This window comes from Gossypium hirsutum, chromosome A04 (assembly GCF_007990345.1).
Source record: "Gossypium hirsutum isolate 1008001.06 chromosome A04, Gossypium_hirsutum_v2.1, whole genome shotgun sequence".
NCBI classification, from domain to species: domain Eukaryota; kingdom Viridiplantae; phylum Streptophyta; class Magnoliopsida; order Malvales; family Malvaceae; genus Gossypium; species Gossypium hirsutum.
In genome coordinates, this window is record NC_053427.1 from 18,380,639 (window position 1) to 18,400,992 (window position 20,354).

General features: G+C 34.7%; 4 protein-coding genes across 4 annotated transcripts; 1 reads left to right on the plus strand and 3 right to left on the minus strand.

Annotated features, from left to right (window-relative positions):
* The first annotated feature begins 694 nt into the window (after positions 1 to 694).
* Positions 695 to 2,642, plus strand: LOC107914414 (syntaxin-121). Its single transcript, XM_016843326.2, has 2 exons — positions 695 to 1,746; positions 1,988 to 2,642. The coding sequence occupies exons 1-2, from the start codon at positions 1,191 to 1,193 to the stop codon at positions 2,413 to 2,415; spliced, it is 984 nt and encodes a 327-aa protein (XP_016698815.1). The 5' UTR covers positions 695 to 1,190; the 3' UTR covers positions 2,416 to 2,642.
* Positions 2,643 to 3,266: 624 nt separating this feature from the next.
* LOC107917968 (uncharacterized) lies at positions 3,267 to 4,270 on the minus strand. The gene is made up of 2 exons (XM_016847423.2): positions 3,970 to 4,270; positions 3,267 to 3,666 (listed from the first exon to the last, which is right to left on the minus strand). The coding sequence occupies exons 1-2, from the start codon at positions 4,187 to 4,189 to the stop codon at positions 3,536 to 3,538; spliced, it is 351 nt and encodes a 116-aa protein (XP_016702912.1). The 5' UTR covers positions 4,190 to 4,270; the 3' UTR covers positions 3,267 to 3,535.
* Positions 4,271 to 8,470: 4,200 nt separating this feature from the next.
* On the minus strand, positions 8,471 to 10,555 carry LOC107914412 (RNA-binding protein CP33, chloroplastic). Its single transcript, XM_016843325.2, has 4 exons — positions 9,958 to 10,555; positions 9,737 to 9,838; positions 8,927 to 9,235; positions 8,471 to 8,844 (listed from the first exon to the last, which is right to left on the minus strand). Exons 1-4 carry the CDS (start codon positions 10,411 to 10,413, stop codon positions 8,728 to 8,730), a joined length of 984 nt encoding a protein of 327 aa, XP_016698814.1. The 5' UTR covers positions 10,414 to 10,555; the 3' UTR covers positions 8,471 to 8,727.
* Positions 10,556 to 11,411: 856 nt separating this feature from the next.
* On the minus strand, positions 11,412 to 13,328 carry LOC107917372 (nuclear transcription factor Y subunit A-10). Its single transcript, XM_016846730.1, has 6 exons — positions 13,313 to 13,328; positions 12,645 to 12,739; positions 12,494 to 12,565; positions 12,080 to 12,220; positions 11,674 to 11,918; positions 11,412 to 11,544 (listed from the first exon to the last, which is right to left on the minus strand). Exons 1-6 carry the CDS (start codon positions 13,326 to 13,328, stop codon positions 11,412 to 11,414), a joined length of 702 nt encoding a protein of 233 aa, XP_016702219.1.
* Between the last annotated feature and the right edge of the window lie 7,026 nt (positions 13,329 to 20,354).

Consider the following 20,354-nt stretch of genomic DNA (forward strand, 5'->3'; position numbering starts at 1 on the left):
CGAAAAGCTAATAAAATGATTCATTATTTAGTTAGGATGGTTTTATCACAAGTAAATCTTATTGCCTCTTTAAATGATTTTTTGCCAAATCTTAATTTAGGTGGTCATTTCTTTTGCTAATAAAAGAAGGATATAAGAGGAAATATATGAGTATGTTTATTAGCTTGAGTTTAGTTTGTCTTCTTTATTTCGTCGCATTATGTTACTTTTTTGAAGTTAATAAAAAATATTCCCTAATATGTTTAAAACTTACAAAAATAAAAATTACACGTTTCAACTAGTATTTACCTAATTTTTAGTTGTTAAAATATTCAAATGATTGATTTCCTCACAAACAAAAGTTTTTTCAAATCAGAATTTATTTTTCTAAAAAAATAAATCTTAAATTTATTTATAAATTATAGTTTAATATGCACTTTTATACATGAATTTAAATTTTATGTAATCTTATATATAAAATTTTGATTTGATTCAATTCTGGTAAATTATTAATACAATTATTAATATAACATCATTTTATATTTATATATTAGATACATAAATAATATTTTAAGTATATATTTAAATCACAATTAAAATTCTTATATATAACTACATATTAAATTAAAATTCATCTATATTTTTAAATTTATATTAAAAAAATAGTAATATAAAAATTAAACCAATATATATAACTAGAAAGGAACAAATTACTAGTAAATCAAATCAATTACCCAAATAAAAAATCTTCCTCACCCCCCCGCCCCCCCCCCAACTCCAACGCGTTTTCCCCCTCAACTATTCTTCGTAAGAACATTCGAACTTACCAAACGGAAAAAACAATGCGACTCGGTTCCTGACTCAGTCATGGCCCTCTTTATTTTCTTCCCCTTTCCAAGATGTTTCCTCGTTTTCCCCTTTTCAAATCTGTACTCCCTTCCTATTTAAAAAAACAATAAACAATTACATGTTTATCTCACCTTCTCCTTCCCCATTTGACTTCTTCGACCCCCCTTTGTTGAAACTCGGGACTTAATTGACCAAAATCCCACCTTCCCCCTCAGCTGCCTCCTTCAACCTTCAAAATCTCTGTTTTTCACCCTTTCTCAAAATCCCATTTTTCTGATCAAGATTTTCATGTTTATGACTTGATACACCAATCTTTTTCACCCGTATTCATATAATTTCTTTCTGATCCTGAAATCCCCAAGATGAACAATCTGTTCTCAGGCTCCTTCTCTCGCTTCCGGAGCGAAGAGGCGTCCCCTGATCACCATGTAATCGAGATGACTCAGTCTTCCTCCACCTCTGGCGGTGTTAACCTCGACAAGTTCTTCGAAGACGTCGAGTCCATCAAAGACGAGCTCAAAGAACTCGAGAGGCTAAACCACGACCTTTCATCGTCTCACGAGCGAAGCAAGACGTTGCACAATGCGAAAGCCGTGAAAGAATTGAGAGCAAAGATGGATGCTGATGTAGCCATGGCCTTGAAAAAGGCCAAGCTCATTAAGGTTAGGTTGGAAGCGCTTGACCGCTCCAACGCCTCTAACCGGAGTTTACTTGGCTGTGGACCGGGTTCTTCTTCGGACAGGACGAGGACGTCGGTTGTGAACGGGCTGAGAAAGAAGTTGAAGGATTCTATGGAGAGTTTTAATGGGTTGAGGGAAAAGATCTCGTCAGAGTATAGAGAAACTGTTCAAAGAAGATATTTCACGGTTACAGGAGAAAACCCAGATGAGAAAACTCTTGATCTTTTGATTTCAACAGGTCAGTTTCATCTTCTTTTTTTCTATTTCAAGTTTTAGCTGCTCTCCGCTAGGAAATTTTCCGGGAAACTGCGGGATTCATGGATGATTTGGTTTGATTGTCAATGAAATATTTAAATGAAAATTCGGGCGTAATCTAATATTGGAATGATTTTCATATAGTGCAGTAATGTTTAATTCAAATTCTTAGTTGTTTTGGTTTAATTAACAATTCAGATTGGTGTTTGTGTTCTGATTTGAAGGAGAGAGTGAGAGTTTTTTGCAAAAAGCCATTCAAGAACAAGGGAGGGGCAGAATTTTGGACACCATCTATGAGATTCAAGAAAGGCATGATGCTGCTAAGGATTTGGAGAAGAATCTCAAGGAATTGCATCAAGTTTTCTTGGACATGGCGGTGCTGGTTCAGGCTCAAGGAGAGCAATTGGATGATATCGAGAGCCATGTGAATAGGGCTAATTCATTTGTGAGAGGTGGAACTGAGAGGCTTCAAACAGCTAGGAATTACCAGAAAAACACCAGGAAATGGACTTGTTATGCTATCATACTGTTGCTGGTGATCGTCTTATTTGTGGTGTTGTTCACTGTTAAACCATGGGAAAACAATGGCGGTGGTGGCGGCGGTGGTAACAACAATCCAACACCAACCCCGCCAGCTCCACCTACTGCTTGAACTTAGGTTGACATGTTAGGTATGCAGTATTGTTCATTGAGATTTCGAGATTTTGCATCTTATTATTTCTTTGGATAGGTTTATAGATTCTTCCCTGTAACTAGTTTTTTTTGGTTGAATTCTTTTCTGTTTTCATTGTTACTATTACATATATTTTACTGTTTATTAAATGAAATAGTGTTCCATTAAATAATATTATATAGTTCGTGGGTGACCTGTTTCCTGAATATACATATTTGCCAGTTTCTTGCTTTCGGAATCAAATTCAACGATGGTGGGTGACTGAATAGGAATTTAATTTTTAATTAAATAAATGCAAGCTGAGGACTGGTAGCTGCCACTTGACAATTTGGTTTAAATGCCAAAAATCTTTCCTAAAATAATTTCAAATATATAAAAATCAATTGAGTTTTCACGGAAATGGTCTGTTGAAACATCATGCCAATGAAAATGAATTTGGATAAATAAATTATAAAATACATATTTGGAATGTGGTTCTCCATGTTGATTTAAATTTAAACAATCATGTCTCTATATTTGTTCAAAATGAATAAAGAAGTATAAAAATTCAAAAATAAAATGGAAAAATTCAAAAAAATAAAATAAAACATTAAAAAAATGCAACACGACTTTAACTGATATGATAAGCTTTTGTCATATTTTAATATATTAAGAAATTGAAACTCTGAATATTGGCTTGTTTGATTTCCTTCATGCTTAGGATCAAACGAAATAAATAGCATTCAGCATATCAACCAAAAAACAATACTATAAGCTTCTTTCGAATCTTAATTTATTATTTACTCCTAATGCATATATATTTGTTAAATACTCGAGATAAAATTCTAAAATTTTTAAAGGTGATTGTTAAAATTTAAGGCTAGCAAGAAAGGGCATCCAAACCATATGGCCCTCGAGGAAGAGACGTATTGGGCAAATGTCGTTGCCTGTCGCAGGGGATAATGGTTACAAATTTTCCGATGGTAGGTTGAGTTTGCAAAGGGCTTTCCACTTCTTGTTATTGTAAATGCCCAAATTTGACCGGACTCAATAAACCAACAACAGTCTATTATTCCCAATTAAAACCCATTACAAATTAACCCAATACCCAAGCCCAAAACTAAACCCTAGCCCAACTAATCCTAAAACTTTTCAGCCAACAAACCCTAGCCTCCTTCAGCTTAACCAGCGCCGCACGCCACCCTTGGCTTTGCCACCGCCGCTCGGCTTGCCTCCACATGCCTCTGACACCTGTAAAATGAAGCAAACACGCAAGATAGAAGCAGACAATGAGAAAACGACAAAAATAGAACGAACAAACAAACAGTTTGTAATGGTCTATAAAAACAACGATGGGCATTTGTGTTTTCTTCTTCTTCGACTTCTTTTACAAAAAAACGCATGTATAAAAACGAAAAAGAAATATACAGAGAGAAAAAAGGTGATTTTCTTTGGTGATTTTGGTTTCGTTCTTGTTTATTCTGATTACTTTTTTGTTTTTTTTTAACAAGATAATAATATAAGTAGTAAAATAAAGGGGGGAAGAAAACTTACCTTGTTGATGGCCGTTCTCCATTCGGGTCAAATCGAAAAAGGAGAATAAATATGCATTTCTTGGTTGCTCCACCGATTTTGGCCATGTTCTCGGAGTTTTGCCCTTGAATCTATGCTTTATAGATGATGGGCTCCAAAAATCGGTGAGAAAGGTGGGTTTATAGGTCTCTGGCCACCATATAAGGCAGAGCCATGGCGGAGTTGACCGGATTTGCTTCATCGGGGATTGGGGGTTCTTAAGAGAGGATTTCTTTTTTAGGTTTTGGTTTTTTTTTTTTTAATGTGAAGTGAAATGTTTTAAACAAAAAAAAAACATGGTTCTTATAGAACTATAAAACAACGCCGTTTGGGTAAAAGAGAAGGGGTCTGTGCGCCTAAAATGGGTGATTTGCGTGGCCAGTCCTTCTCTTTTGCGCTGCTATTGGATTAGGCCCCTGTTCTTCTTTTTTTTAAAAAAAAAAAAAATTGGCCTAGGAATTTTATGCCAATTTCATTTTAGTCTACATTTAAACACTTCATTTCTGGATCTGGTTTATTTGCATTCTTAATCCTCTTTTCTTTACGCGCATTCCACTTTAGTCCCAATCTATTTATCGGTTTATTACGATTTAGACCCAAAATTTCGTCTTAATCCCGATTTAATCCTTTGCTTAATTTTAACCCTTTTTATGAATCTATTTTATTTTAGTATTATTTATTTATTTATTATTACTGGCTTTCACCTTTTTTTTTTAAATATATATATATATCGTGTATACATACATTATTTTATTGTCATCTTATTTTCATTATATTGTATTCTTTTTTTGTTTTGTTTTCTTTTATTCATTATAAATCTTTCATAATATTTATTTTGAACAGTTTTATTATTATTTATTTTAAGTTTTTTCCTATGGTATTTGTTCTAAATTGTTTTACCATATTATTTATTTTAATTCGTTTTGTATTATTTTTTAAAATTATTTTATATATTATTTACTTTAAATTGTTTTATAAATTATTTATTTCAAATTGATTTATACTTTATTTTATAATGTATATATTATTTATCTTGAACCATTTTCTATTACTCATTTTAAATTTCTTCCATAAGTTTTCTTTAAAATTTATATATTTCATGTCAAGTGGTTTCATATAGCTCTAATTTAAATTGTTTTTATACTTTATTGGTTTTAAGTTGCTACATATATTGTTGTTTTAAGTCATTTTCATGTTCACTCTTAATTTGTTCCATGTATTATTTCCTTCATCATATTTTACAATTGTTTCTTATTTTCTTTTATTTTGCCTTTGTGTTTATTTATTTTAATCGTTTATTAATTTAAATTTTATCATTGTTATCATTATTTTTGTGTCATTATATTATGTTAGTTATCTCTTATTTGTTCGTTCATATCAAACAGTTAAGAAGTACAAATTATGTGATTATTGTGAACCTTTTTTCGTATATTCACATTCTTATTATTTATCGACATAATAATCTTATTCGCAAATTACTATTCTAAACAAAAGAAATACACATCGTTTTAAATTTCATATTTATTATTATTTCATAAAAAGAAAATTCTCTAATAAAGGCAATATTTCGTGTTTGAGAAATTTGAAAAATCGTGCCCTAACGTGCTGGATTTCGATTTTTTTCCGTTTGATCCAAATGATCGAATATCCTTTTGAAATTAAAATGCATGAGTTTTGAAAATCAAAAGACAAGCTTATTCTCGATAATTTAAAATGTCGTGTCCTAACGTGTTGGATGTGACGTTTAATTACTTCAAGATAAGAAGGTCTTTAGCTTCCGCTTCGATTTATTCAAATATTTTTGTAAAACGAACATTCATAAAAAGGGATCATATTTTAAATTTTATTTTAAAATCTTCTCAACTTTCGACATCAAGACATTAATTAATCAATTAGGTACCGATTTTGGGCGTTACGAGGGTGATAATCCTTCCTCGTACGTAACTGACTCCCGAACCCGTTTTCTCAAATTTCGTAGACCAAAATCGTTGTTTTAGTAAATCAAAATATTTTATTAAAATGACCAAATTTCTAGGTGACCCGATCACACTTAAAAAAAAAGATTGGTGGCGACTCCCAATTTTCATTTATCATTTTCAAAAATAAAGTCGACCCCCTTTTTTTTTAAAATAACAGAAAATAGTTTCGACAGCTTGACGACTCCTCTGGGGAACTTGAGAGTCGATCCGTAAATTGATTGATTTTTTTCCTTTGTTGAATATTGAAAACTCATTTTAAACTTATGATCCCTTCATTGCATTTCGTCCGTTTTTCTTACGGTTTTCATTATTTTTCCTATTTTCTTTATTGCTTCGAGTTTTTCTTATGCATATATCCTCGCACATTGCATTGCATGACCGATGTGGTCACACCTTTTAAGTGGGAGTGAGAAGCTATGTCTTCGTGAGGTTTTCACTTCCGCATAGGCTAGTCGATTACTTCCGGGATACATCCGTACCTATGATTTCGTGAGATTTTCATCTCCGCATGGTCATAGGGAAATGTATTCCCCTGAACCGAACTCGATTCATATGAGCCTATAATGGGTGAGGATCGAGGAATCTGCTGGTTCGAGTACCCTTACTCTAGAACCGAGCCACATATAGAGAGACCTATGAGCTTACCCTAAGTAGAGCCACTCCGAACCCCTAGTGGTCACCCGAATAGGTGCTTTATTTGTTATTTATTTCTCCTGTACTAACGTGTTTTGTTTTTGTTTTGTTTATAACTGCATTGCATTACATCATCATAGAAAGGAGGTGTTGATTCATATTTGATTGCTAAATAGAACAGTTTGTCATAAGAAAACGAATTTCTTGATAAAGTAGATTATAACACGGTTGTCTAAATATGGTCCAAGTAAACACAATGAAAGAAGGCTGATAGCCCATGAAGAAATACACAACTTTGTTTCATTTCTCGAGGATTAAAACCGACAAAGGTTATTCGAGAGCCATCACGTCTCAACTTTCTTAAAGGAACTGACGAGTATCGCGGGGATAAGTGAGCAACAAGTCACAGCCTGGATCAAGCAAAAAGGAGTTAATGGGGACATCTTAGAAAATTCGCAAGACTCGACCATAACATCCGGATATGAAAAGAAAGATAGGTGTCTTCGCTTGGAATATGAGAGAAAGGCCGTATATGTAATCCGTTTTATGTAAAAGAATTTGTTTTCTAGAAAAGTTGTTCTAATGAAATTAAATTCAGAATCAACGCCTTCCTTTCTTTTGCATTCATTCCATACATTTGCATTGCATTGCATCATTTGCATTAAACTTTCACTAAAGGACCTTAATTAGGTAAAATTATTTCAGAACCGAAAAAGGATATGGGCCAAAGGTTAGAGAGAATAGAGCAAAGGCAAATACAAATGCAAGAGCAATTGATCAAAATTCAACAAGATATGCGAGAACAAATGCTAGAACTCCAAAGAAATATGTTTGAGAAATTCAAAAAATCGTGCCCTAACGTGCTAGGTTTCGATTTTTTTCCGTTTGATCCAAATGATCGAATATCCTTTTGAAATTAAAATGCATGAGTTTTGAAAATCAAAAGACAAGCTTATTCTCGATAATTTAAAATGTCATGTCCTAACATGTTAAATGTGACGTTTAATTACTTCGAGATAAGGTCTTTAGCTTCCATTTCGATTTATTCAAATATTTTTGTAAAACGAACATTCATAAAAAGGGATTATATTTTAAATTTTATTTTAAAATCTTTTCAACTTTCGACATCAAGACATTAATTAATCAATTAGGTACCGATTTTAGGCGTTACCAGGGTGCTAATCCTTCCTCATACGTAACCGACTCGCGAACCCGTTTTCTCAAATTTCGTAGACCAAGATCATTGTTTTAGTAAATCAAAATATTTTATTAAAATGACCAAATTTCTAATTGACCTGATCACACCTAAACAAAAAAAGATTGGTGGCGACTCTCAATTTTCGTTTATCATTTTCAAAACTAAAGTCGACCCCCGTTTTTTTTTTAAATAACAAAAAATAGTTTCAACAGTTATTATCACTGTTCCTCCCAAAGGAATTCGTATACCTTTTACATTGAGAAGTTTCTCTGTGTCATCTCTCCAAACAAATTTATCATTCTCCGCCAATGAAGGATTGGTCTAGCCAGAAGTTCACTAAGGCCCCTGTCCTGTCATCAAGATGCGTACTCAGGATGCTGATGTCCCGGTCTTGACCGAAAATTCTCAAGACCAAGACCACACCTTACTGCTCCATATTGGACCCCCAAGGAATCCGAGGGGTTTGCTCAAAAGAAATCCGTGACATTACTCAGCTAGAACACTTGCAGGTATTTCTGGTTGCAATTTTAGGTATTTCGTGTGTTATGCAAATCATGGTTCATGGGAATTGCCCAGAAATTTATCAAGACCCAAAGTTCATAATTGGCCAACTCAACCTTAGTGCAACAAGAAAGAATCGAAGTGACTATTTAACCAAATAAGAATGGACGTCTATAGGAATTTTTACTTTTGGAATTGTCATAATATGCATAACTCAAACAATGTAGAACTACATATAGTCCAAAATTTAGAAGTCGAGTGAATCATCTCCCTTCTCTCTATGATTTACATGCAACACATTTTTAATCAGTTCTTGAATAAGGTGGAAAATGATATTTATGGAAACATAATCTGGAAGTGAAAGGTAATATATCTGCATAATTTTCTAGATCCTCCTTTCAAAATCACCTATTTGTTTTAGTATACCTATCAAACAGTGACGCTTGAAACCAATTCGCTCCTCTCAAGACTATTTTCGGCAGGCAAAGGAGTACGAGGAGCTCTATCTGCAGCCATATTTAATCGTAGAGGTCGACCTTCAACCTCCTACAAGCGTGACCATATTGAAACACACATTAAAAAGGGAATCAAAACTTCAATGCTGAGTTATTCAGTAACTGACTCTTACCACTCCATTCATGGCAGTTAGAGCAGACTCAACGGTCTCTGCTGACTCGAAGGAAATGAATCCAAAACCACGAGACCTTCCCGTGTCCTTTTCATAGATGACTTTAGCACTCAACAAGCCTGGCTGGCTAGCAAATGCGTCTCTGAGACCTTCTGAAGTGACACGCCAACCTAGGTTTCCTGCATAGATCTTGTAAGGGCTGTCGATAAAGCTTGTGTAACTTCTCCGAATCCTTGGTCCCATTACTTCCCTCTCACCTCCTTTTGGGACCTCCGGGAAGTTCACCTTCACTGTCCGACCTCCGACTTGCTGTTAGCATTTAGGAACAAACAATTTACTAGTAAGTCAAAATGGAATATCCCACAGAAATGGTGCTCCAAAAATCAAATAAATACCCTTCAATTGTAAACCTAATAATCATATAATCTAATTGAATCTGACATTAAGAGGATGGAAGAGTAGAGGGCTTTTGTGTGGTTCTAGGAGTGTTGATCATTAGAAGAAGATGAATCATGCAGGATCCAAATATTAGCTCTTTAGAGCAATATTTGCTCTGATGTCATAACAGATAAACATAGTTGATCTAAGACTAAGTTGAGATAATGATTAAAACCGGAATTCAAACGGAAGTAGTTCCAACAGTCAACATCAAATGTTTAATCAGGCAATGCAAACAAATTAGTGATAAAAAAAAGAAGAAGCTACTTTATGGTCTTTTCGTCTATACATTTATAATATTTCATTGGGAATTGAAGGTTCAAGCGATGGTTAATGTAGAAAGTCAAAATAAAACTCTATTATTGAACTTACAGATCCATCAAACAGTCTAATTGCTTCTTTGGCCTCATCAACGCTCCCCATTGTTACAAAGCCAAATCCCCTGCTCCTATCCGTAACTCGATCATAAACAATCTATTAAACAAAATTAAACGAGAAAAAACCATTAGCCAAAGAAAAAAAAAGAACAAGGAAAATAAAGTAGGATAACCCAAAATCGAATGGTTAAACAATAAGAAAAAAAATCCACAAACCTCCACTTTAGCAACACTACCAGCCTCACTAAAAATCTCAGTTAACTCAGAAGAAGTCATTGAATAAGGCAAATTCCCAACATACAACTTTCCTTCTTCACCGCCAGACTCTGAAACCTTATCTTCTTCAGCTTCCTCTTGTTGTGGTTGTTCTTCAAGGTCTTGAGATTCTGTTTCTGGGTATTCTTCTCCACTGCTTTGGTCATCTTCAGTAACTTGGAAGCTGTCAAAAGCTGCTGAAAAGCAGGGCAGACGTGGGAGAGATAAGTTAAGAGACAAAGGAAGGGAATTGAGGCTTTGGGTTTTGAGGTTGGAAGGTTTTAACTGCTTAGAGCTAAGTCTTGAAGGAAGGAAGTGAATCGATGAAGAAAAAAGAGAGGAGGGTTTGGTGTTATTGTAAAGTGAAGAAGAGACAGCTGCAACACCGGCTGCCATGGGGAGTGTAGGAGCTGACATATTTCTCCAAAGAGAAGAAATGGATGACCAATGGAAACAATGAAAAGAAATGGGATATTCTAAAAGGAATTAAAATGGGAAATGGCTGGAAGATGGATAAGGTTCGGCAGGATTTTTTCTGTCTTTCCATTGAAGTGTCCTTAGTTGGTGTTGGTCCAGAATCTGGATTATCAACTTTGGGTTGGATTCTAGTTGGGCCACCTGAAACTAGTAAAACATGAACCCATTATATTTCTTTACGGATTTTCCTTTGCAATTTTCCTTTGGTTTAATAAATAATTTAGTATTGTATTTGATAAAAATTAAATATTTTGGTTCATAAAGGTAACAGTGTTAACTTTTAGTATTGAATTCAGGTTTTAGAGTTGAGTTGATAAAAATTTATAGTCAACCTTAAAACTCGAATTAAATCATATCAATCATATTATATATGATAAACTAAACACAAGATTAAATAAATTCACAATTAGTATTAAATTTATTTTATTAAAAAAATTATGAAAAATTCAAACTTAATAATATTACCAATTAACTTCCATTAAATTAACCCTAAAACTTGAATTAAACACTAAATAATTAACCTTGTTACCTTTAAGTACCAAAATATATAACTTTGATCAAATACCAAATTGGACCAAAAAAATAACACAAATACCATATTAAATGGTTTCATTTTCATTTTAACTACCAACAATAATCCCAAGATCATACGCGGAATTATACATGAGGAAGCAAAATGGTATGGACAAATTTAGCACTTCTCAAAGTAATCCAACGAAGTAGATCAAGAATATAATATAAAACACATCTAATACCACAACCATAAAGATTATTTCACATATACCTACATAATTCCGAGTTAGGAACTCCACAATTCTAAACATTTAGGATTACAAAAAAAAAATAATAATAATAATTAAACAAACTTTGAAGTTTTCTTTCTTGTTGGATCAGTGGAAACACTCCATTTATATAGTCTGACTGATCCATTATATATCTTATACTAGGTTTAATTGAGCATCTTCCACCATACCTAAGAGAGCAATGGCGTTGAGAGTGGTAAAGAAGAGCTTTAAGTGAGACGAGCCAAGAATGATTTGCCTAGCAACCGAAACCTGATCCCTTTGGTTGCTGCAGGGAAAGTGGGAAACCGAATCCCCACTAATCCCCCGAGAATCAAATTTTCAGGTTGCAACAATACTTATCTGCTATTGCAACCCACTTGCTGAGATCCCCCCTGGAATACATGCTGCTGCTCACCTCTCTGACCCTGAAAATGTTGAGCCTCCTCCATTTGGTTCCTTGTACGAGTTGATGGTTCCACTGTCAGACTGTAGGACTTGAGAAATTTGTGAGCCTGTAAGCCGAGAAAGTTGCCCTTCATTAGCTTTCATCATCTGCATTCCATCTTTGCCGGTGTTTGAACTTTTTGTGTTCAAGAAAAGGCCTCCATTTCCCCTTGGATGACGCACTGCGTGCAGATGGCGCGAGTAGTGCAAATATGGCTGTAGGACAAAAGCATAATCTAAATATTTCATGCAGTTTTCAAGTCAAGAACCATCTAGTACTGTTTAAATATACCATATCCAACTTGTCTCCACAAAAGCTTGGGCCAAAACTTTCCCAACTAAAGGATTCAGAAACCAAAAGAAAGAAGATCATATACCTTCCGAGCTTTAGTCACTTTAGTCTCAAGTGCAGCCTTTGCACGGTATCGCCGACGCCTAATGATTCCATTGTACTGCCTGGCATTTACGTATATGGGTCCGTCCTCAGTAGCCAAGTTCAACGGCAGCATAACACGACCCTAATTTCATACATTTGGGTTACATGAGCATTATATAGATAAAGAACATTTCGACCATGGTCATGAGGGTTAGCAAGAATTAAACAGATCCAGTTATAGATGATTTGGAGCTATCTCTCAACCGTAGAGCATCCATTGCCACATATGTGGCTCATAATCATTTGATAGATCAGAAAGAAATAAGCAGATCCAGTGCCATATATGACGATAAAACTCCAGCAGTATAATTAATTCAAGAGAAGTTGTTAGGTAGAGAAAATAGAAGAGACAAACCGAAAATTGAGGTCCAAAAGTAGGGAAAACTCCATAGCCTTGATCCATTAAGTAAGGATATTTTGCACAAACCTACAGTTTTTGAGTCCAAAAAGGTTATTATTATTAACAAAGGTAAGAAGGTGAGATGAGCCGGTTTATGGAAGATTACCATGGGCTGACCAAGTCCATGTTCCGACTGAAGTGATTGCTGCCTAGAGATGATTGCCTTAAGCATTGGTTCATCCCCTGAATCATTGCAATCACCTGAAAGAGAAAACCAACTAGCTTGTTAGTAATCTTCAGCAGTTTTTGCTCTTCTCTACCATTGCATGCACCCTTAAACTTTGGTTTCAGTTCAACATTACATGATTCATCAAGATTATTTAACAAATGAAATTATATGAAAAGCTTTCGAATAAGGGAGATTCATGTGCTTAAAAGTAAAGGCATTGGATTCAACCTTTTACTGAAACTTGTATATATATTAAATAGGGTTTGTAAATTCAGTCATACAATCAAATCTCATCTATAAATAATTATAATTATAATTCTACATCCTTTCAGTGTATTATTTTGTACTTAAAGTTGATTTTTTTTACGGTGATATCTATATTTGACAAAAATTATATATTTTGATATCTAAAGATAATTTTGTCTATTTTTTTATCATTTAATTCAAATTTTAGGATTGATTTAAAGAAAATTAATTGCTAATATTATTAAGCTTAAAATTGTTAGTAATGCAAATTTATTTTAGCAGTTACAAACCATTATTTCCAACAATTACAAACTGTTTTTTACAGTTACAAAAATGTTAAAGATTTTTCTGACCATTACCTGAAAATATTATCATTTTGCCCCTTCCAAAATCCTATAATAGGAGGCATTTTTCCTTCTGATACATAATTGAAAAAATAAAGCTTTTTTTACTCTCTCTTGACTCTCTCATTCTTTCTAAAACTTTAGAATTTTTCTTAAATTTCATTAGAGGAAATTCTATTTAGGAGTTTAGGTTTTAAGCGGGACTGTCTGTGACTCCTCCAAAACTTTCCTGGGAATTGATCCTAGTGTGATTTTTCCGATTAATTCTATTTTCAGATTATTTCAGAAGTATAATATCAATTGATTTTTACCTTCCTTATTTGAGTGTACGAATATTGAAGAACTTTTTTAACCTTCAGGGACAATGTCTAATATATGATTACACCAATAAGGGTGAATTCATTTCTAAGGCAGTGGTTCTTCCATGACACAGCAATACTTTATTCATTTAATCTTCATTTATTTTCCAATCAATGCTAACAAGTTTATTTTGTAATAGTATATTTTCCAACAAATTAGAAATAAATTACTACTACTGTTAAACATGTATTCCCGAATCAACAAATATATTCCTAATCTCTCTAAGCTCGAACATCTTGATGGAACTAACTACTGCCATTGGTCCTAAAGGATGGTCATATTCTTCAAACAACTTGAAATTGACTACATCCTCTTCAATCCACTTGTCACCAAAAAACCCAGAGATTCTGTCACTGTTCTCAGAGACTCGAATGTTGATGCCACAAAGTTCAAGTTTGAAAAGGACAACAAAATGGTCAGATATCACATGTTAAGCCACATGGCTATCAACCTCTTTGACCTATTTTTCAAAAACAAGACAACTAAGTCCATTTGGGATACATTAGAAAAGAAATATGGAGCCAATGATGCTGGGATCAAGAAATATGTCATTGGAGAGTGACTCAAATTTCAAATGACTGATGATAAGCCAATTATGGATCAAGTACACGTCTATGAGAAGTTAGTCTCCGACCTCCTAGCTGAAGGGATGAAGATATGTGAAATTATCCAAGCAGACGTCCTGATTGAAAAACTGTCAAAATCTAGTCCGACTACCATAATCTTCTGAAGCATAAGAAGTGGGGCATTCCTCTAGAAGAACTGATTAGCCATATAAAGATTGAGGAAGCCAATCGTCTCAAAGATAAGGCCTTAATAACCTCAAGTCAATTTCCTTTAAAAGCTAACACGTGGAATTTGTTTCTAATTTTGGTCCCAAATTGAACAGGACTAAAAATGTTGGGAGTTCAAAGAAGATAGTAAAACACCAGAACAAAAAGGTTGTCAACTTCAGGAAACCAGGAAAGAATAAAAAAACACAACAATCTTGTGAAATGATATGTGTGTGGCAAAGCTAGATACAAAGCATATCAACGCTCTGACCACCAAAAAAAAAACAAACCACAAGAAAATCTAGTTGAAAATCCAAATAAGGTGATAGATGTTGTAGTTTTTGAAGTAAACCTGGTCGAGAATAATGTCGAGTGGATTGTAGACACAAGCGCCTTCAAACATTTCTGCGCTAACAGAAAAATGTTCACTGAGTTTGAAAGTGTAGCTGAAGGTGAACAAGTCTACATAGGTAACTCTAGCAACTCAGAAGTACTCAGTAAAGGAAAGATTTTTCTCAAACTTACTTCTAGAATAATGTCCTTTATGTACCTGCCCTATGTAGGAATTTAATTAGTTGTGGATTATTGCATAAGGCAGTCATTAAACTAGTCTTTGAATTCGATAAACTTATACTTTCCCGTAATGGAGATTATGTTGGGAAAGGTTATCTAAGTAGAGGGTTATTTTTTATTGAGACTGTAACAACCTGTTTTTAGTCAAATCGAAACAGTGGTTTTGGGACCACAAATCTGAATTTGAAATAATTATTTATTATTATTTTGAGGTTTAAAGTATGATAATATGATTGTGTGAAAATTTTGTTAAGAAATTTTATTGTTTGAGTGTTCGATTTGATAAAAAGGACTAAATCGCATAAAGTGTAAAAGTGGAGTTCTATTAGCTAAAGGTATCTAATAGCTATGGAATCTTAAATTAGAGGTCCTTATGTGGACAATGACATTTTGGAGACTGCTGGATGAATAATAAAGCTTGTTTCAAATGTGGTTCGTTAGATTACTTTATTCGAGATTGTCTTGAATTAACCGAGAAGGATAAATTTTAGAATGCAAGACCGAGTAACACAACTGCTAGAGGGAGACCACTAGAAATACGAGAATTGTAACTAGTAGCACAGGTGTGATAAAGGATTCTGCTGCGAGATTTGAGGCTAGAGTGCCAGCCAGAGCTTACGCTATTCGTGCTCGCGAAGATGTGTCATCACCAGATGTTATCACTTGTACATTTTCTATCTATGACACTAATGTAATTGCCTTGATTGATATTGGATCGACTCATTCATATGTCTATATGAATTTAGTGTCTAGTAAGAGTTTGTCTGTTGAGTCTACCGAATTTGTGATTAAAGTATTGAATCCCTTAGGCAAGTATGTCCTAGTTGATAAAGTTTGCAAGAATTGTCCTTTGATAACTAGAGGTTACTATTTTTCGAAAAATTTTATGCTTTTACCGCTTGATGAATTCGACGTGATTCTGGGCATGGATTGGTTGACTTTGCATGATGCTATTGTGAATTGTAGACGAAAGACTATTGAATTGAAATGTCAAAATAGTGAAATTCTTCGAATTGAATGAAATGAGTTGAGTGGATTGTTTGTTGTGATATCGTCGATGTTAGCTAAGAGATATGTGAGAAAAGATTGTAATGCATACCTTGCACATGTATTAGATACAAAAGTATCTGAATCGAAGATTGAATCAGTACCAGTAGTCTGTGAGTATCCGAATGTGTTTCCAGAAGAGTTGTCTGGGTTTCCACTAATCAGAGAAGTCGAGTTTGCTACTGGTGCTAGGAACATCATCGATATCGATAGCTCCGTACAGAATGGCTCCGGCAGAATTGAAAAAATTAAAGCTTAATTGCAAGAGTTAACAGATTAAGGTTTTACACGACTTAGTTTTTCGCCCTAAGGTGCACCAGTGTTGTTTGTAAAGAAGAAAGATGGATCGATGAGACTATATTGATTATCATCATCTCAATAAGAGTACGATTAAGAATAAGTATCCTTTGCTGAAAATTTATAATTTGTTTGATCAGTTGAAAGGAGCAACAGTATTTTCGAAGATTGATCTAAGATTGGCTATTATCAGTTGCGAGTTAAAGATTCAGATGTATCAAAACTACGTTCAGAACAACGTACGGACATTATGAATTTCTTGTTATGCCTTTCGGATTAACCAATGCTCCTACAGTTTTTATGGATTTGATGAATCAGATTTTTAGATCGTATTTGGACAGGTTCGCTGTCGTATTTATTGATGACATTCTAATTTATTCCCAATATGAGTCTGAGCATGCTGAGTATTTGAGAATCGTATTATAAACATTAGGAGATAAGCAGTTGTTTGCTAAATTCAATAAATGTGAATTTTGGCTCCAAGAGGTTGGATTTTTGGGACATATTATTTCAGTGGAAGATATTTGAGTTGATTCGAGTAAGATTTCTGTAGTTGTTGACTGGAAACCACCAAGAAATGTGTCTGAAGTCTGAAGCTTTCTAGGATTACCTGACTACTATTGCATTTTGTAAAAGCAGTCACAATGATTGCTACACTGGTGACTAGATTGCTACAGAAAGATGTGAAGTTCGAGTGGTTCGAGAAATGTCAATAGAGTTTTGAACAGTTGAAAGCATTATTAACTGAGACACCAGTTTTATTTCAGCCTAAGCCAGGTAAAGAATTTGCGATCTATAGTGATGCATCATTAAACGGTTTAGGTTGTATTTTGATGCAAGAGGGAAAAGTGATAGCTTATGCTTCCAGACAGTTGAAACTGCATGAAAATAATTATCCGACGCATGATTTAGAATTGGCCGCTATTGTTTTTCGCATTGAAAATTTGGTTACATCATCTATTCAATGAAAAGTGCCATATTTTTACCGATCACAAGAGCTTGAAGTATATAATGACTCAGAAATATTTGAATTTGCGTCGAAGAATATGGCTCAAACTGTAGAAAGATTATGAATTAGTGATTGATTACCATCCGGGGAAAGCGAATGTAGTCGCGAATACTTTGAGTAAAAAATATTTATTTGCTTTGCGAGTGATGAATACACAGTTAACTTTGTCTAATGATGGTTCGAATTTGGCTGAATTAAAAGGTAAATTATTATTTCTTCAACAAATGTGATAATGAATTGCAAGCTAAGAAATTACAGTGCAAGTCGACTACTGATTTAGACTATCAAATCAGATCCGATGATTGTTTAATGTTCCAAGATAGACTATGTGTACAAAGGAATTCCGAGCTTATTCAGAAAATTCTACACGAAGCACACAATAGCTGTTTATCTGTTCATCCAGGAAGTACTAAAATGTACAATGATTTGAAACAGTTGTACTGGTGGATGGGTACGAAACGAGACATTTTAGAGCTTGTATCGAGATGCTTAGTTTGTCAACAAGTTAAAGCTGAACATCAAGTGCCTTCGGGACTACTACAGTCGGTGATGATACCAGAGGGGAAATGGGATAGAGTTACGATGGATTTCATATCGGGATTACCCCTATCTCTGGAAAAGAAAGATGCTATTTGGGTTGTTGTTGATTGACAGACGAAATCGGTACATTTCATTCCAATACGTACAGACTTTTCGCTTGATAGATTAGCTGAGTTGTACATCTCATAGATCGTTAGATTGCATGGGACGCTAGTTTCTATTATTTTGGATAGAGATCTGAGGTTTACGTCGCGATTTTGGAAGAAATTGCAAGAAGCTTTGCGTACACAGTTTCGCTTTAGTACTACATTTCATCCGCAAACCGACTGTCAGTCTGAGAGAGTAATTCAGATTCTCGAAGATATGCTTTGTTGCTGTGTTTTAGAGTTTGAAGGCAACTAGGAGAAATATTTACCATTGGTTGAATTCGCGTATAACAATAATTTTCAAACGAGCATAAAGATGGCACCGTATAAAGCATTGTATGGTTGCAAGTGCCGAACTCTGTTATATTGGACTGAGCTTAGTGAGAAAAAGATTGACGGGGTTTGTAACACCCCGAACCCGAGGCCGTCGCCGGAGTCGAACACGAGGTGTTAACAGACTTCAACCCAAAAAAAAAAATTTCCAGACAAGCTGCCAGTCTGCGTACTAGTCGCAAAAAAAATCATATCTCGAGTTCTGAAACTCGAAATCCAGTTCCGTAAATTTTCCCTGAAAATAGACTCATATTCCCATCTACACATTTTTTTCTAGAATTTTTGGTCGGACCAATTAGTACAGTTTATTAGTCAAAGTCTCCCATGTTACAGGGATCGACTACACTGACCTTTGTGCATTACGACTTGGATATCTCCCTGCACAGAGTTTCAATACTGATGCCGTTTGTTTCTATAGAAACTAGACTCAGAGAGGAATCTATACATATATGGTATGACTCCTAATTATCTCTGGTTGATTTATAATGAATTTCCAAAGTCGGAACAGGGAATCCAGAAACCGTTCTGGCCCTGTCTCACGAGAACCTGAATATCTCTTAACATACTGTCCATATGATCTTTTCGTTGCTTCTATATGAAAATAGACTCATCGAGCTTCGAATACATAATTTATTCATCAATTAATTCCACTCCTACTATTTTTTTTTGGTGATTTTTCAATCTCATGTCACTGCTGCTGCCAGCATCTGTTACGAAAGTAACTAGGACCATTTCATGCCTACTCCTTGATCCAACTCAATCGAACATTCATGCCATTTTCGCATGGCTTAAAGTTTACATACCAAAGTTCAAACACAACATAATAGCCTATACATGCCGAAATGTTCTCCTAAGCCGACTAAGAAGAAAGTACCAAAACTTGCTATCCGGTGTGATGACTTCGATGACGGCCCGACCACGCAAAAAGAGATGTGTCCAAGAAACCTAGAATAGGTGACAAGGAAACACCGAGTGAGTTTATAACTCAGTAAGTCATAAGCTATGCACTACCATCCATCAATAACATTATCACAAGAGAAAACAAAATGGAACGAGGCTAATTACTCCATCCATTCCGAACCATACCGTAGTTCCTCCGACCTATCGGTTTAATTTCATACCAATTTATGCATTCACAATCCACATACTCATCAATAGGATATTCGAGGCATTTTCATAAATCATTTTATTTTCGTTACAAACATACAACTAAACGGCCTTTCACCCATTCTACGATAAATTTCATGTACGTGACTTCAAGTATATTTGTCACATAGGTTCAAACTTACCAAGCTCAACACCAAGTATAGACATAGCACCTATTAGCCATGAACTCAAGACACTTACCCGATCCGCTGTCTGTGATCGACTCAATAGCGTCGCACACTTAGTGTCCATAATGATTCAAGAATATATATTAAGTCCGCACACTCAGTGCTATATAATCAACTCGCACACTTAGTGCTACATAATCAAACTCGCGCACTTAGTGCTACATAGTCAACTCGCACACTTAGTGCTACATAGTCAAACTCGCACACTTAGTGCTACATAGTCAATTCGCACACTTAGTGCTGCACAATTTAAACCCGCACACGTAGCGCCAATCTCATGGTCATAAATGTTTATACTCGCACATTTAGTGCCGAGATCAATAACTCAATACATCTCACCTCTTTTCTTTTCATTCAACACTTTCATCATCACATACGTACATGCATATATATATTTATTCATTCCATTCAGCATCATTACATAAACGTTATGACCATTTGAATTAATACCAACTATATGCTTAATGACTTACCTCGTGTTGGGTAAGACGGTTCCAACTCGGCTACTCGATGACCTTTTCTTTGCCTTTGCTCGATTCACCTCCTTTAACTCCTTGAGCTTAATCAATAATTTAACTAGTTTAACCACCTTGCTAAATATTTACAATCCAATTTCACATGTATATGTATGTTAGTATATTCGGC

What these genes read in the sequence shown, in the direction of transcription:
- LOC107914412 (XM_016843325.2), bottom strand. Translation starts at nt 10,413, where the DNA reads ATGTCAGCTCCTACACTCCCCATGGCAGCCGGTGTTGCAGCTGTCTCT. An exon ending in GTAGTGTTGCTAAAGTGGAG is followed by an intron (nt 9,839 to 9,957) that starts GTTTGTGGATTT and finishes TTTGTTTAATAG; the next exon opens with ATTGTTTATGATCGAGTTAC. An exon ending in TAACTGCCATGAATGGAGTG is followed by an intron (nt 8,845 to 8,926) that starts GTAAGAGTCAGT and finishes TCACGCTTGTAG; the next exon opens with GAGGTTGAAGGTCGACCTCT.
- LOC107914414 (XM_016843326.2), top strand. Translation starts at nt 1,191, where the DNA reads ATGAACAATCTGTTCTCAGGCTCCTTCTCTCGCTTCCGGAGCGAAGAG. An exon ending in TGATCTTTTGATTTCAACAG is followed by an intron (nt 1,747 to 1,987) that starts GTCAGTTTCATC and finishes TCTGATTTGAAG; the next exon opens with GAGAGAGTGAGAGTTTTTTG.
- LOC107917372 (XM_016846730.1), bottom strand. An exon ending in ATGGACTTGGTCAGCCCATG is followed by an intron (nt 12,566 to 12,644) that starts GTAATCTTCCAT and finishes CAAAAACTGTAG; the next exon opens with GTTTGTGCAAAATATCCTTA. An exon ending in CTTTTGGACCTCAATTTTCG is followed by an intron (nt 12,221 to 12,493) that starts GTTTGTCTCTTC and finishes GTATGAAATTAG; the next exon opens with GGTCGTGTTATGCTGCCGTT.
- LOC107917968 (XM_016847423.2), bottom strand. Translation starts at nt 4,189, where the DNA reads ATGAAGCAAATCCGGTCAACTCCGCCATGGCTCTGCCTTATATGGTGG. An exon ending in GGAGAACGGCCATCAACAAG is followed by an intron (nt 3,667 to 3,969) that starts GTAAGTTTTCTT and finishes TTCATTTTACAG; the next exon opens with GTGTCAGAGGCATGTGGAGG.